Source organism: Haliotis cracherodii, unplaced genomic scaffold (genome assembly GCF_022045235.1).
Source record: "Haliotis cracherodii isolate W230 unplaced genomic scaffold, xgHalCrac1.p SCAF_12, whole genome shotgun sequence".
NCBI lineage: Eukaryota > Metazoa > Mollusca > Gastropoda > Lepetellida > Haliotidae > Haliotis > Haliotis cracherodii.
Window position 1 is genome coordinate 18490471 of NW_027266267.1, and position 16694 is coordinate 18507164.

The window sequence follows — 16694 nt, forward strand, 5'->3', positions numbered from 1 at the left end:
TAAACAAAGTGAACAATTATTAAATAGAGATCGTCACAATCTCGTGATTGACTTTATCATTCAGAAGGTAGACCAAGGAAGAATTCCAACTGAGTGAGTGAGTGAGTTTGGTTTTACGCCTTTTAGCAATATTCCAGCAATATCACCACGGGGGACACCAGAAATGGGCTTCACACATAGTACCCATGTCGGGATTCGAACCCGGGTCTGGTGTGACGAGCGAACGCTTTAACCAATAAGCTACCCGACCGCCCCTAATTCCAACTGAAGGATGCATGGATTCATACGTAGCAGAGGTATCATTTATTAGCTCCGTATATTTAATGCAATTGATACACCATTTGAAGCTCATTTAAAATGTCATTTGTCTATGTTGCCTGCCAAAAAATCGATTCTCGACCAGACAATCCAGTGTTTGATATGATGAGCAGCGGCCAACAGCGTCGGGGTACAAAGACACGCAATAGGCAGTGTCACCGAGCCTGGATCTCAGTTTAACCCGGAATCCTCACGAGGGCACCCTTCTCTGATGTGGCAGGACACAATGCTTGGGTGGTGAGTCTACTCACTCGGTCACAGGTCAGATTCAAATGTTTATTAATTCATATTGCCGTGCAATACGTTTCCAAGGCGGATGCATGATACATATATGATGATCCACAATGACTCCACAGATTAAAATATAGTTGATGGTAAACAGCACGTAATATTTATTTAATCACGTGAACAACTGAAAATTAGTGACAGCTACCTCCTCAGTATGACAGCGTATGGCACGATGAAGGCACTCAAGTGCGTGCTCCATATTGCCATAGTCTGGATTGTACTATGTCGGTCTGCTGAAGGTAAGTCGGCTTTAATGTTATGTATATTATGAAATGAAGCGTGAAAGGGTGTGGTAACGCCACTGTAACAATGTTAGTTTCTGCAAATTTCGTGTCAGTTTGACTAATATCTATGAGGATACTGCTCCTATTCTGAAGCAGTATACGAAGTTATCGAATCAAAAACACTAGAAACATATACATGAAACAAAGATAAGTACCGCATAATATATTTCTTTAAAACAATAACATATTTCAGTCATTACTGTCGACATACATTTTTTTTATTTAGTGACAAACGTATTGACATACAGAAAACCAAACTGGATGTGTAATGACATGTAAATATCTGTTCCATGACTGTCCTTGACTGCTACATGGATGAACAACACCTGTTTGTATGTTATTCTTCCATAAACGCAAACAATAATGACCTCGTTTTTAAATATTTCAGGTAGGTACATTGAAGCTCAGTATATATCAAAAACGAGCAGAGTGGTGGTAAAGGTTGTTTCCCGCATATAAACATGTATGTCAGCTTAAGGAAACCTCTGTCCCATGTTATTCAAGTCAAGTAATTATATAAGAAATATTCGTAAATCAACCTTTAGTCTGCCTAACATTTAAGAATCATATTGAAACAATTAAGATCTATTTATTGTCGTTGGTGGTAATTTATACAGAAATAAAGATTTTTTTTCGAAATAAAAAGGGGGAGTAGTTACAACATGTCCGGCAATATAATCCAGGCGGATTGCGGGATGCTATTAGGATGCTAAAGGGGTGGCAACATGGTATCTGCCTACGTGATGTTTTTGCGTCTCATTGATCATGAACTGGTTCAAGTATTAGGGTGAAAATTATGGTTTGGTTAGATAAAGGAAACAGAAGCAGGTTAAAATCATCGATCTTCAATGATTCCTGAATTCGACCTTTCAACCTTCTGTAAATATATTTGGTCCAACCGATGTCACATTACTAACCGTCTCTTCTATGACTAAAGTGTTCACGTTTCTTTTTTCATTGTGTCAAAATCTCTAAATTGAAAATACACTAGCTAGATCTCCTAAATAAGGCATTTTATCCTCATAACATGCCCCACGTGAAGACACGTTTCGACGACGTCTTGTTCTGTAGTATGTGACTCTTTTTGCCAAACGGAGGAAAACATACATACTGTTGCAGCTACAATTAAGATCTAACAGGTGTATATGTGTATGTTTCTAGGACTTACCGTTATCCATGAGGGAGGAAATGTGTCTTTGTCATGGAAACAGCCCGACCCCCCTGTCAGGGAGTTTTCAGTACTAAAATCAGGCATATGTGTCTTCAACGTTACTGACTTTGACAACATCACAGCCTGTGACCCGAGAGTAGAGTTCACCGGAAACGTGACATCAGACGGAGCTGGAGTGTTCAGTTTTGTTCTACTGAACGTCACACAGGACGATGACGGCTGGTATATATGTTATGGAGGTTCACCTCATCATGGGGGATCAATGATAGCTCATTGTGGAGAAGAACTTAATGTGGTGGGTACGTATTGCATGTACGCCATGTTTAGGTTATGTAATAAGACTAATGAAACAACATCTTCATAGGTAAAGTTTAGTGGGAGATAAACTTAAAGATGTACATGGTTTACTGTAAGTTCGTTCATCATCCCTTACAAAGTGGAACAGTCTAGTGTATGCGTTAACTATGCAAGTCTATTTTTTTTCAGTCAAATGTCAATTATGACATTGTATCGTTATCAGCTATTGCCAAATGCATCGGTCCATGGACAGTCTATTTTTTTTTACATCCAGTGTATTTAATTGTTATCAATAGACACCTGCTTTAATTCAACACTGTTAATAGCAGAACCTTTTGATTTGATATGGTGCCAATGACAAGAGATGTCAAATTCGTTCTCTTTGGTGTGGCCTACGTGGAGCAACAGGGATCAAACCACTTACCTGCTGTCTAATAAAACCAAGAAGGTGGTTTTCATTGCTTGTACACCTATTGTTACATTTTGTCTCGAACACACGTGCATACTTATATTCCACTATGTTAAGAGGAGCACATTGTGATTTAATCTGTATAGAACCAAAGACCATGATATTGTCATGTACAACATGATATTTTCAGAAGTCTATGCCACATATGGTATCCATGGAGAACCTCTGTCTATTTCCTGGAACCTGCCAAACCCGAGCATCATGGAGTTCACTGTGATGAAGTCAGGTGAATGCTTCTTCCACGTAGTCAATTACAATCAAGTCTCAAAGTGCGGCGGCTTTAACGGAACTTTCACCGGAAATATCACACAATCAGGAAGTGGGGTATTCAGCTTTGATCTGCCAACTTTGAGCAGATCTGATGATGGATACTTCAGATGTTATTTCGGCTCACCAAATTCAATAGGGACAAGAATACCTGCATGTGGTAAATTAGTAAGTATTGCTTCTACAATGATTATTTAGTGGGCATAAGATGACAAATGGTCATTTTCAAGTACAATGTGAAATAAAGGATGCCACTTCGAGTGTCACCCGAGTAGGCCCGGACAACTGCCTGGCTTAGGAATGCATCCCTTGGTGTATATATAGCCAATTCCCTTGCAAAGGTACAAAGAATTGGTAAAGATTGTGAGGCTCTACTGGAAGTTGTTGCACCCAATGATTTTCAATAGTGTTGCGACCAGGAATCCATTGAAACATGTACTGTGTGTACGTGGGAGTTATGCAACTAACGACCAATCCTATGTGACAAGGGTACCCCGACTAATTCTAAAAACTTTGTCCCGATAATGAGGTCTGACAAACCACACATCACTGAGCCAAACTCGTCTTCTGCAATCACTGAACATCTGTGACATTGTCAATAGTTTGTCTCTGGCAATATCATCATGTCAATCACCTAATCATGCAGCTTTGTAACCAATTGCACACAATTCTATCTAACAAATGCCTGTACTGAAGCTTAAATGCTTGATAATGGTGTGAAACCAATCTACTGTTACAAAATAACAATATCCTACCATCTTCATACCCTACATGCCGATACATGAGTCACAAAATCATGCTAAAAGTGGTTAGTTTTGCTTTTCAACTCTTTTATCATCTAAACTAAAACAAAGCAAGTAAATCATTACGGTATTTTTCTTAATCAGGTGACCTAGAGCATCCGTACATCGTCGGGCCCGATGTTCCACACCCTGGAGAAGGGTTACAGCTAGCCTGCCACATAAATATTGTTGTTAACGGCAACAGATACCATCATACCATCGCATCCTTCACATGGTGGAGGAATGGTGTAACCCTGGAGACAGGAGATAGATATTCCTTGTCGTCAACACATGCTCAGTGGGAGCCAAGAGTACGATATCACATTAGCTATCTGACTATCAACAATGTCAGTATGGAGGACGACACTGATAACTACACGTGTCAAGCCCAACTGGATCACCGACTCCGCACTGAGAAGAGTGTTCCTTTCACCATTGGGAAGAAATGTGGGCTAATGTTTCTGATCTAATGCTTACACTTTTCAGATGTTCATCATATATAATGCTTATAGCACTTCCTGAAAGTTTCCTTACCAAAAATATGGAAGCAATGATATTTAACCAGGATGCACCTATGTACGCATTTTGTACATAGGTGTGTAAGCACGTTTGTAATGACATAAACTATTGATGATATTATCTTCAATTTTTTATAACTGTGTGTTCATATGACAAAACTTCGCAAACAATAAAAACAAGAGAACAATAGGAACCAGCATGCAAAAATAATAATAATGCTCTATTCAAATTACTGACAATAAGTGTTGATTATCCACAGATATTTTTACGATTAAGCGTGTCATTTTGTTATTGTATGTATCCACCAAAACAATAAATATAACACAATTCATATAAGATCCAGTTGTTAGAAAAATGAGATCTGCAGTACAAGTATATTTAAGTCATCACATTTCAATCGTTTTTCAGTGCCAACAGAACTCTATATGAATTACACACTTGCACGTGAGGGAGGGAACGCCACCATGGTATGGAAGATGCCCCATCAAGCAGTTTGGTTCCGCATAATGAATCCGAAACCAAGCATCATGATGTCCATGTTACATGACACTGTGCACGTCTTTCAGAAATTCTGGACGAGAATAAAGATAACAAGGATTATTGTCTTCCCTGACTCTCGCGCTTTGCTGCTGACAATGTACAACGTGATGTTGACAGATGCTGGACACTACCGCTGTGACCGATGGTTGTGTGACAATGTTCTGGTTGTACAAAGTAAGTGTAGTTCATGTGTGTACTCAGCATTAAGGCATTGTATAATGAATGTTAGCAACCATGAACCCCCCACACCAACTTATGCCAAAAGACGTCGAAAGACTGCCGCTGCTGTTACTCTGCCGGACTTTTGGCATTCTGGGGATAAACCATCCGCTTGTAGGCTCGGAGTGGGACATCCATTTCAAACTAAGGCATGGTATCGTCGTGAGCTTGCGCTACAAAGCCGGCATTAATCTGGAGTAGTACATACAGCCACACGCACACACATACACACACACGTCGCTAATTTAGTGCAATTTCTTGAACGTGACGTTAAATCCCACTTTACCTCACCTGACTCCCATGGAACAAAATGACCAACCGTTCTAACCATATGATCACATGGTAAATATCTGTCAGACAAGTATTTCTATTATACTTGAATACACTGGTCCCCGTCCTTAAGGCAGACCTGCCAATAGTCAGATATCAAGTTGTCAGAGGCGCAGATAGCATCCCATACTCTCCATGAGAGGCGAACTCACAGGATCGGGTAGTCATGCCCCGTAACTTGGTTGCTGCATTTTATCATATCCCTGAAGATCGATCATTGTCAGATCTCGACTTCATTACTTACAAACCGTCACAATAGTATCATGTTGCCAGGTGCTGGGTTCAGCATCAGATAAACAAAACGTCCTACCCAGATTTTCTCTATTGCTGACAGAACCACCAGCCAAACCGTTCATACATGGTAGTGACGCAGCTGTTGTCAGAGGGAATTTGAGATTAACTTGCATCTCAGGAGCGCAGAGTCTGCCGAGAGAATACCGCCAACCATTGTCTTATATCTGGAGGGGAAATAGCAAACTGTTGGAACGTGGAGGAGAATATGCGATGGAAGGACCTCATCTTATTATCACTGATGTTAACATATGTCACAGAGGCAGATATTCGTGTCAGACCAAAGAGAGAGGTTTGGCCTCTGTATGGAGTGATGACGTCAGTGTTGACATCATTGGTTAGAATATTTATGTGTTGTATACAAATAACTGCTGATATTAATCAATATACATGTAATCTCGATTGTTGCACACATACTAAAATGAGTTTCATGAAGAGAGTGTTTACAATTTTAAAATAAGGTGCTTGTTGAACCATGTAGAAAGTGAGAGCATGAGAAATGCTTATCATTACGTTGAAAAATATTTCAGTCCTATCAAGGATTCACTCTTTAATGTCACTGCATTCAGGTATATATATATATGTGACTCATAACTGCATATTTGTTGAGATTTCAAAAATCATTCTAAACCGGATGTGCTGGATAAGATTGAAAGAAATACCATTAATCATAAATTTGAATCAGTATTGACAGAAACCAATATTAGTTTTCTATCGCCTTTCCCCTTCACAAGAAGATGGGGCGGGGCATGGGTGACCCAGTCGTCTAAGGCGCCGCGATTCGCTGTGCAGACTTGCGTCCCTTGGGCACGCCAGAAACCTATGATTGTGGGTTCAAATCTCGGTTCGCCCCAGTTATGTTTCTAGGTTTGTCAGCACCATACCCGTGCTCGTGGATTTCACCAAAGTGGTCTACGTTTGAGACCTGCATCACTTCGGTCTTCTCTCCCACATTAAGCTGACACGCAATGATATAACTGGAATAATGTTAAAAGCGGCGTTAAACCCAACTCACTCACCCACTTACAAGAAGATGAAACGTAAGTATAACGTAATTTTGTGAAAGTGTGATGGAAAATGTATCCTTCATGGTTATAACAGGCCCTGCCCCTCATGTCAGCGCCCCTGTTCACGCTACACCTGGTCAGACTTTGACATTGACATGTTCCTCCCCTGCCTGGAGTCGATCCCGAGCTACACATGTGGCCTACACGTGGAGAAGGAACAACGTCCCGGTAAAGAGTGGAGGAAGGTATCAGATGAGAGAAGGAACTCTCACCATTACAGATGCCAGAAAGGAGGACGAGGGCACATATTCGTGTCGGACTGAACAGGATACGTTGGCCTCTGACTGGAGTGAGACAACTGAGGTCCTGATTTTGGGTTGGTTTTGATCGTCTTCTTTGAAAATAGTAATTGGTTAATGACCTTCATATCACCTTTCCTGTCGCAAGGACTTTTATATCTAATACATTCAGCTGCTTTAAAGAAAGTGGAATATATACTATAATGGCATGACATTGAAGAATGCATGATTTTGATGGGTCAAAAATGAATTAATATTGACATGAAATTCTATGCATGCGTATGATTTTGTTGTTGTTGCTTAACGCTGCACTCAGCAGGATTCCAGCTATATCAGGGCGGTCTGTAAATAATCGAATCTGGACCAGACAATCCAGACACCATGAGCATCGATCCCTGCAATTGGGATACGATGACATGCATCAACCAAGTCACCGAGCCTGACCATCCGATCGCCTCTTATGACAAGTCAAGTCACCTGTTAATCCAAGCATGGATTGCTGACGATCTATTCTAACACGGATCTTCACGGGCCTGCATGTGTATGAATATATTGATAGTCCAATGTGCTATGCATAAAGCAAAAGCTGTCAATACCCGATCAGAACTGTATATGTTCGACATCGGAACATTGTTTGATATTTTATGACGTCCTAGGCATCAACACCTAACCAATCAAGGTTAAGGTCCAGGGCATAAAAGTCCACGCCAAAAATAACGAATAATGTTCCGACATCAAACTGTACGGTTCTGACGGGCTATCGGCAGCCATTTTGTACGCATTAATATAAAGTCTATCGACGAATTCATAGTTATACTTTATTTCTTCAAAAAAGCTAAATTCAGAAGAATCAAATGGAAACATGATACTTTATTTTAACCAGTCAGAATAAAGTATACTTCAATATCATTGTAGAATCATGTATATCAATGCCTGTGACTATTCAACATTAGAGAAAAGTTATCAGAAACGATTGATCTGTGACAGTTAGATAACTTGAGCAATTTCATTGAGATTTTGTAGCTGATCAATCACTTACAACAACTGTTGTTGATGGCGCATGTGCAACAATCATTGCAAGAACATCAGCTTTATATATTGTCTTTTCCTTCTACACAAAAAAGATGAAATGTAAGTATCTTGTCATATTGTGAAAGTGCAATTTGAAATGTATCCATTATGGTTATAACAGACCCTGTCCCTCATGTCAGCGCCCCTGTTCACGCTACACCTGGTCAGACTTTGACATTGACATGTTCCTCCCCTGCCTGGAGTCGATCCCGAGCTACACATGTGGCCTACACTTGGAGAAGGAACAACGTCCCGGTAAAGAGTGGGGGGAGGTATCAGTTGGAAGAAGGTACTCTCACCATTACTGATGCCAGAAAGGAGGACGAGGGCACATATTCGTGTCAGACTGAACAGGATACGTTGGCCTCTGACTGGAGTGAGACAACTGAGGTCCTGATTTGGGGTTGGTTTTGATCGTCTTCTTTGAAAATAGTAATTCGTAAATGATCTTCATATCACCTTTCATAGGGACATCCTGTCGCGAGGACCTTTATATCTATTACATTCAGCTGCATGATTCTATAAGAAAGTGGAATATATACTATAATGGCATGACATGGAAGAATGCATGATTTTGATGGGTAAAAACTGAATTAATATTGTCATGAAATTATATGCATGTGTTTGTTTTTTGTTATTTAACGCCGCACTCAGCAGAATTCCAGCTATATGATGGCGGTCTGCAAATAATCGAATCTGGATCAGACAATCCAGTGACTGACATCATGAGCATCGATCCACGCAATTGACATGCATCATTGTTTGATGTTTTGTTGACGTCTTAGACCTCAACACCTTACCGATCAGGGTTAAGATCAAAGGGCATAAAAGTCGTCGCAAAAGCAATACACAACAACATAAGTTCCTGTGACACCAATATTTTTGTGTATTTTTCAAACAAGTAAAGTTTGGTTTTCAATATTGTAGTACATGTATGGAATCAAGTCACAAAAACGCAACTGCTACAGAAAAGCATGCATTCCATGCAGAATTGACTTTTATGCAAGCCCCTATGCATTTCACTACCCAAGAATGGGTATAAAAACATGTGCGTTAACGGGATTCCATATGCATTGTTTAGCAGCGTGCTGACAACCACTCAGAAAAACAACAAAATCACGCAATCATTCAATATTACGAAATGCCACGCCTGTCCGAAAATGAGCGTCTGCGAGCCATTGGTATGCTTGAAGCAGGATCGTGATGTTGCAAGACAATTTAACGTCCATAGAAACACCATTTGGTGTTTATGGCAGCGTTCGCAACAGACAAATGCAGTCAGAGACCATCCTCGGAGTGGCAGGCCACGTGTAACCAATAATCGACAAGACAACTGGATTCGAACAACACACCTACGAAATCGATTCCAGCCACACAACAGTGACCTCAAGAAGCATCTCTGGCCTTCGACGAATATCTTCACAAACCGTACGTCGCCGCCTCAGATATGCAGGGATTGTCGCCAGAAGACCCGCCACACGTCCCATTTTAACAGGAAACCACCGTCAAACACGTCCACAGTGGTGCAGACAGCGTCTACGCTGGACGGCCATGCAGTGGGGACAAGTTCTATTCACTGACGAGTCTCGTTTTCAGCTCAGCTGCAGCGATGGACGGATTCGAGTGTACCGTTGTGTCATGGAAGAAGATCGGTTCGGGGACGGCAGCGTTATGGTATGGGGTAGGATCACAGCAAGACAGAGGACCCGTTTGATAGTGGTAGAGGGAAATCTCAATGGACCGCGCCTCCGCGACGAGATCATCGGCTCTGTTGTTCTACCGTTTTGCGTCGTCATGGCCCAGGCATTACTTTGCAACATGTCAACGCCCGGCCTCATATGGCTCGACTTGTGCAGGATTCCCTTCAACAAAAGAACGTGAATGTCATCCCCTGGCCGGCTCGCTCCCCTGTTCTCTCACCAATCGAGCACATGTGGGATGAGATGGATCGGCGCCTTCGACGTCAACCACGTGTTCCACAGACACTCCAGGAACTTCGAAACATGCTCCAGCAGATATGGACAGATATCCCACAGGACTTTGTGCGACGCCTGGTCCATTCCATGAGACGAAGATGTGTTGCTTGCATCGCAACCAGAGATGAACACACGCTATTGATGTTTAACTGACATTTTGGCATGTTCATGGTTTTTTTATGAAATCACGCATTTTCTGAAGTCAGTTTTGCAAATTAAAATTTGAACACTTACAGGAGTTTTTTTATTTGTTGCAAACCGAAATTGTTTCAGATTTGGTAAAAAACATAACTTTGCATTAAATCTTTTTCAATGTCACTGGAACTTTTGTTGTTCAGTATAAATGGTTCTGACTGGTTATCGGTAGCCATTTTGTATGGAATAATGTACAGCCTATCGGCGTATTCATATTTATATTTTGTTTCTGCAAATAGGTGAAACCAAATGAAACCTAATGCCTCATTTTAACCGATCAGAAAAAGGCATTCTTCAATGTAATTTTAGAATCATGAATATCAATACCTGTGCCTTTCTAAAATTAGAGAAAAATAAACGTCTGATCTGTGGCAGTTACCATCAATGTTGATTTGAACATTTTTATTGACATTTTGTAGATGACAACAACCGACATTTATCTTTATCATTTCTCTCTCCTTCTCCACAAGGAGATGAAATGTAAGCCATATTGTGAAAGTGTAATTTAAAATGTGTTTTGCATGGTTATAACAGACCCTGCCCCTCATGTCAGCGCCCCGGTTCAAGCTACACCTGGTCAGACTGTGACACTAACATGTTCCTCCCCTGCCTGGAGTCGATCCCAAACTACACATGTGGCCTACACTTGGAGACGGAACAACGTTCAGGTAAAGAGTGGAGGGAGGTATCAGTTGGAAGAAGGTACTCTCACCATTACTGATGCCAGAAAGGAGGACGAGGGCACATATTCGTGTCAGACTGAACACGATACGTTGTCCTCTGACTGGAGTGAGACAACTGAGGTCCTGATTTTGGGTTAGTTTTGATCATCTTCTTTGAAAAAAATGTCTGGTTGGTTGGTTTGTTGTTTAACGCCGCACTCAGCAGTTTTCCAGCTATATGACGGTAGTCTGTAAATAATCGAGTCTGGACCGGACAATCCAGTGATTAACATCATGAACATCGATCCACGCAATTCAGATCGATGACATACATCAACCAATTCAGCGAGCCTGACCACCCGATCCCGTTAGTCGCCTTTTACGACAAGCATTGTCGTTTATGGGTTGCTAAAGACCTATTCTACCCCGTAATCTTCACGGGTCTCTTTGAAAAAAGTAATTGGTTAATAACCTTTCATGGGGACATCCTGCCACATGTGCCTTTAAGCTCAATACATCCAATTACATGATGTTTATAAAGAAAGTGGAATGTATACAAGTATATATTCTTATCTATTGCAATTCAGCAAAATATCCATCAATGCAAACCATCCACATTGATCTAAACATATGAGCCATGTATAAGATTTAAGGCAGACGGATTATTTATAGAGGATACAACCATGGATATCAATGTATATGTATCTATTGAGAATCAGACAAAAGATATAATAAACCTTTAATCTGTGGTAGTTACCATCAATGTTAATTTGAGCATTTCCTTTGGCATTTTGTCTTTCATTTGCAGCGGAGCAATCACATACAACAACTGTTGTTGCTGGAGCATGTGCAGCAGTCTTTGCAAGTGCTGCAGTTATCATCATACTTCTGTACAAAAAGATGAAACGTCAGTATATACACTTTTTTTCCAAATTGAAGAGGTGAGGTGAAATTGGGTTTAACGTCGCGTCCAAGATTATTGCACTTATATAGCGACGTGCATGCACGTGTGTGTGTGTGTGTGTGTGTATGTGGCTGCCTGTACTAGTCCGGACTGATGCCGATTTATAGTGCTAGCTCACTGAGATACCATGCCGCAGTTTAACATGAATACCCCACACAGACACATCATACTGACTCCGAGCCGACCAGTCCTTGTTTTAGCCCCTTAATGCCGAGCGCCAGACAGGGTAACAGCAAGTACCACTTTTTAACGACTTTTGGTATGACACGGCCGGGGAGCGAACCCCGGACATTCCGCTCTCCGGATGGACGCTCTACCACTAGACCATGGTCTTTCCAAATTGACCATCTAGTTACATGTTAAATAGTATGTCAGTGAATATGGATAATCCGAATGAGTGAATTAGATTTAATGCTGCAGTACTTCAACAATATGACGGATGTCAGCTCTGCGCATCCTGTGTCCCGCAACACTGCACCTTAAAATAAGAAGTGCAGTTTCTGTGTTTCACTAAGATAAGAAGACTGCACATTACCTCTTTGTCATGCAGAGGAACGACTTTGACTGTAAGAGATCACCTTCATCAAAGACGACAACCATAAAGTAAATGAAGGGTGTGGTTACGCCTACACCCTCTTCAGAGGAGGACTGATGACACAGAAAAAATCAAGGTCGATATTCACAAAGAGTAAAGCAGTAAAGCCTTTACAAACTTCTTCCTTGGAAGGCGTCAATACTCCATGTAAGAGTACGTTCACATTTAAGAAGAAGCCTACTGCTGTTACTACCAACCACAGTAAGAATCTACATACCTATGAAGAAGAGAATTTCGTCCTCTTCATCGAAGTCGTCCTTAATTTCAAGAGCGCATATCATAGCAAAGGTTATCATCTCCATGAAGCCTGCTGTTTAAGCACAGATAACTGATACCTGCACGCAGCCGACAACCTCCACGCGTCTCCAGAGGTTCATGAACCTCCAACAACCTTTACAGATCCAGACCTATAAGCAGGACAAGTCCTTTATACAACCCAGAGCCTTTGTGCAACTACCGGGCTTTGCACAGCAGCAAACCTTCATGCAGCACTCTACCTTCACAACGGCTCCATGGCTTACGCAGACTTTGGTGATCACGCAGCCTGCGTTCTTCCAGTAAGGTACATTTTTGCCTACTACATCATCTGATACAGATATAGTTAACAGTTTTACATGGCATATATATTTTATGTGCTGCACAGCAGCGGCAGACACTAAACTACCCCTCCATGCTGACCACCCCTTCAGCATTGTTTGCTGATGAAGTTTCAAAGAGCTCTCTCCATTCTGCCATGGCTCCAAACCTTAACCCATCGTACCTTCTGTAGGAAAAGGATGTGTTTGAACCTGTCTTTCATGGGAGGTCATCACAACCAGAGGAACATCCATCCTCCATCTACGAGGGCGTCGAGTTAATGTTTGGGATCACAGATAGACTTCCCATCTCTTCACCTTCTAGAGAAGTGTCGTCTTCTAATACTTAATGTTTTAAGGAAGATGACACTGACGCTCTACCCATTCCACGTATTACAAATGCATCACAAGCGGCAAAGAATGAGAACGTTTCTTTTGTTAAGACTACAAGAACAGCCCCACCATTTAACCCAAGGAAACCCAACCCATGCATGACATGACCACTTTCATTCGTACACCAGAAGTAGACAAAGACAATGGAGGACAAGAAGCTGGCCCAACTAGATACCATTATCTTTCAGCAATGGACAGTCAGAAGTATCAAAAATTCGTCTCAGGCCATATCAGCTAAATTTCTGCAGATATTACATTACTACGTCATCAAAGTTTAGTAGCCAGTTCACATTGGCTAAACCTTTATATGAAGCCCTTATTACGTAAACCCTCTTTTTGTGACAGTCGTATCCAGAGAGTTAATCCAGAACCCAATTTGTGGAATCCAGAAAGCTAGAGACAGGTGGAAAGACTGATGAAGAGGTGGGAGCAGATGAACGATTGGGACTTTCCACCGTCCATATACAGCAACAAGACTAGGCGGAAGACTGGCAAAATAAAAGTAAGGAGGTTGACCATCAGTGGATCTATTTGCAACCAGATTCAACAAACAGATAGCAATATACCTGAATAGAGTACTCCAACATTTTACCAGTGATGCCTACAAAACTTTAGAACAAGCTCACTTTAAACATCTGATGCAGGAGCACCTATCAAGGAATTCTTTAGCTGAAGTTTCTCCTCCTAGATAAGAGCAGTTATACGCAGAACCTACAAGGCAGCAGGTTTAGTTCCACCCTCAGCATCAAATCCACATGAAGCATCCACTTTAGCTCTACATGGTAACTGCTCCATCCCGACGATTATGGAAGCTTGTGTTTCGAGATTGGACACTGTCTTCGCAAATCACTATATTAGGGATTTTGCTAGAAGTATGCAGCTGGAATTATTCACGTCAGATCATTAGAAGTCGCACAACAACTGAAAATGTCTACCAAAACTCACCCACTATCACGCAGATTGCAGACGTCAGCTTCCTGTCCCATAGCCATGACTGAGTGCCAATGTTCCCTTTTTTACAATATAATTTATGGAATTTAAATGATGATAAATGGAAAAGATTTGTTCAATTTGCAAGATCTAAGGCATTTTCATTAGCTAGTAACGCCACTTAAACCCAAGAAGCAGAGTTCTTTTGACTTCGAACCTCTTGCGAAGAAAACCTAATCGCACAACAACTGACAATGCCTTCTAGAAGATAGACCTTGTTACAGAATACACACCCACTATCAAGCGTGACAAAGATTGTGTTCTTTCTTCTATAACCATTTAAATCAAGCGGGAAGGACGTAGCAAACTATACAAATCCATGAAATCTAAAAGATTTACCCCTACCATTTCACCAAGAAGTCTTTGGTGCCCCACAAGATATGGAAGAACTAAGAAGAATAACGTTCCCATAGGGTTCTATGCACAGATTACTGTCTGAATCACACACTTGGTGGAACCCACAACCTTCTGTTGCATTTAAGCAATTAGTCATGATAAGGTAAAATATGTATTCTTTGGAATAAGGGGGGTTTGGTAGCCTAGTGGTTAAAGCGATCGCTCGTCACGCTGAAGACCCGGGTTCGATTCCCCACATGGGTACTATGTGTGAAGCCCATTTCTGGTGTCCCCCACCGTGATATTGCTGGAATATTGCTCAAACCCGCGTAAAACAATACTCACTCACTCTTTAGAGTAAAAATATCAATTATACTTATCCCCACTCAAACGCTAAAATGCCCGACCAGCGGTCCCCATTTACACTTTAGGGTGTTTCCACCATTAAGTAAGTGCAATAAGAGAGTACCAGCTTGTATTTAACACATTGCTGACATAGGTTGCATGCTTGTATTGATGTCATAGTTGAATGTTGTCTTTCAGTCATTGAAGAGTAATGGCATGAAATGTTTTTCTGAGGTGCAATATAAACACAATCTAAATAAGGAGAAGAATTTATGGATGTCAACTTCTTTATTATGAGGAACACAACGTTTCGGAGTATATATTTACTCCTTCATCAGGTGACTAAATGCTATGCGGCCTCATTACATTCAGAGCATTTATTCACTTGATGGAGGAGTAAGTATAATCTCTGAAAGTTGAAATCCATAAAATCTTCTCCTTATGTGTATCACTCCTAAATGTTTCAACAGTCCAAATACGCTTTGACAATACCTGGGCATAATAATGTGAATGCATAGTATGCATAATCATGATTACGTTTCCTCCACAGGTTCAGTGGAAATAAGGTGCAGTATTCATTTTAAAATATTCTATTTAAATGATAATGATGATAATAATCAGTAAACACGCCTTATCCAAATATTCACGCCCACTCCCAACTACACCCATATAGCTACATGAAACAATAATCTTAAGCCTGTCTTCTCGCAGCATTTAATCAGAGCTCCTAATGTTGAAATAAGTGTATATTGTTATAGTTCAGATTTGAGAAAAGGAAAGTGATCTCTGTATTATTGGTAGACTGGTACTTTGAATTGTGTGCTTCGTGATATGTGACGTGCGACATTAAAATGCATTACATTTAGCTATTAATAAGAAACATTAATGAAAGTGTTGACGTATTCGAGAGACAAACAACACCGCAATGTTGAAAGGCATATTCATGGTACGCCACTCGTGAAAATATCTCCTTTTCCCCGCCACTCGATGAGGGAAACGCAACTTCAGTGAAAGGAGTAATTCAAAGTTTATAACGAAACATTTTCAGGTAAAAATAGCAAACGTCAAGAAGCGACATTAACTCCACAAACGATTAGCTGTCATTATTTTATCTTGTCAATCTGGAACTAACGTAAAAAGGAAGTCAACAGTTTGATTACGTGCCAGACACTTACGATAAAGGGAGACAATTTAAGTGGTAATAAACACACCCTGAAGCCTATAATAAATCCTGTTATCCAATCCATACTACAGAAAACATTCCTCTAGTCTCTATTTTAGAGGTATTGAGACGTATAACAGATACATTTGGAAAGAAACAGTGCGTTGTTTATCATGGTTTTTCATATCAAATACATTGTTGTTCATTGTCATTCCACAGATATATCCCTGCAGACAGTGTTCGGATGAGCGACATCGACCAGCCAGACATATATGTCTCAGATCAGGAAATGCTTATACAAGACTAGTTGTATCCCGAAACTTCATGATTTTTCGGTGAAGCAATTTTG

General features: G+C 40.8%; 1 protein-coding gene across 1 annotated transcript; it reads left to right on the forward strand.

The window, feature by feature from the left end:
• Positions 1–778: 778 nt before the first annotated feature.
• LOC139457608 (contactin-5-like) lies at positions 779–16694 on the forward strand. The gene is made up of 12 exons (XM_071238965.1): positions 779–845; positions 2052–2360; positions 2958–3266; positions 3982–4323; positions 4804–5109; positions 5819–6112; positions 6877–7158; positions 8274–8555; positions 10858–11139; positions 11794–11892; positions 15734–15749; positions 16565–16694. Exons 1-12 carry the CDS (start codon positions 779–781, stop codon positions 16650–16652), a joined length of 2676 nt encoding a protein of 891 aa, XP_071095066.1. The 3' UTR covers positions 16653–16694.

Excerpts from the sequence above, each read along its gene's own strand:
- LOC139457608 (XM_071238965.1), top strand. The coding sequence starts at position 779 with ATGAAGGCACTCAAGTGCGTGCTCCATATTGCCATAGTCTGGATTGTA. Across the intron at positions 846-2,051 it reads ACTATGTCGGTCTGCTGAAG|GACTTACCGTTATCCATGAG; the intron begins GTAAGTCGGCTT and ends GTATGTTTCTAG. Across the intron at positions 11,140-11,793 it reads AACTGAGGTCCTGATTTTGG|CGGAGCAATCACATACAACA; the intron begins GTTAGTTTTGAT and ends TTTCATTTGCAG.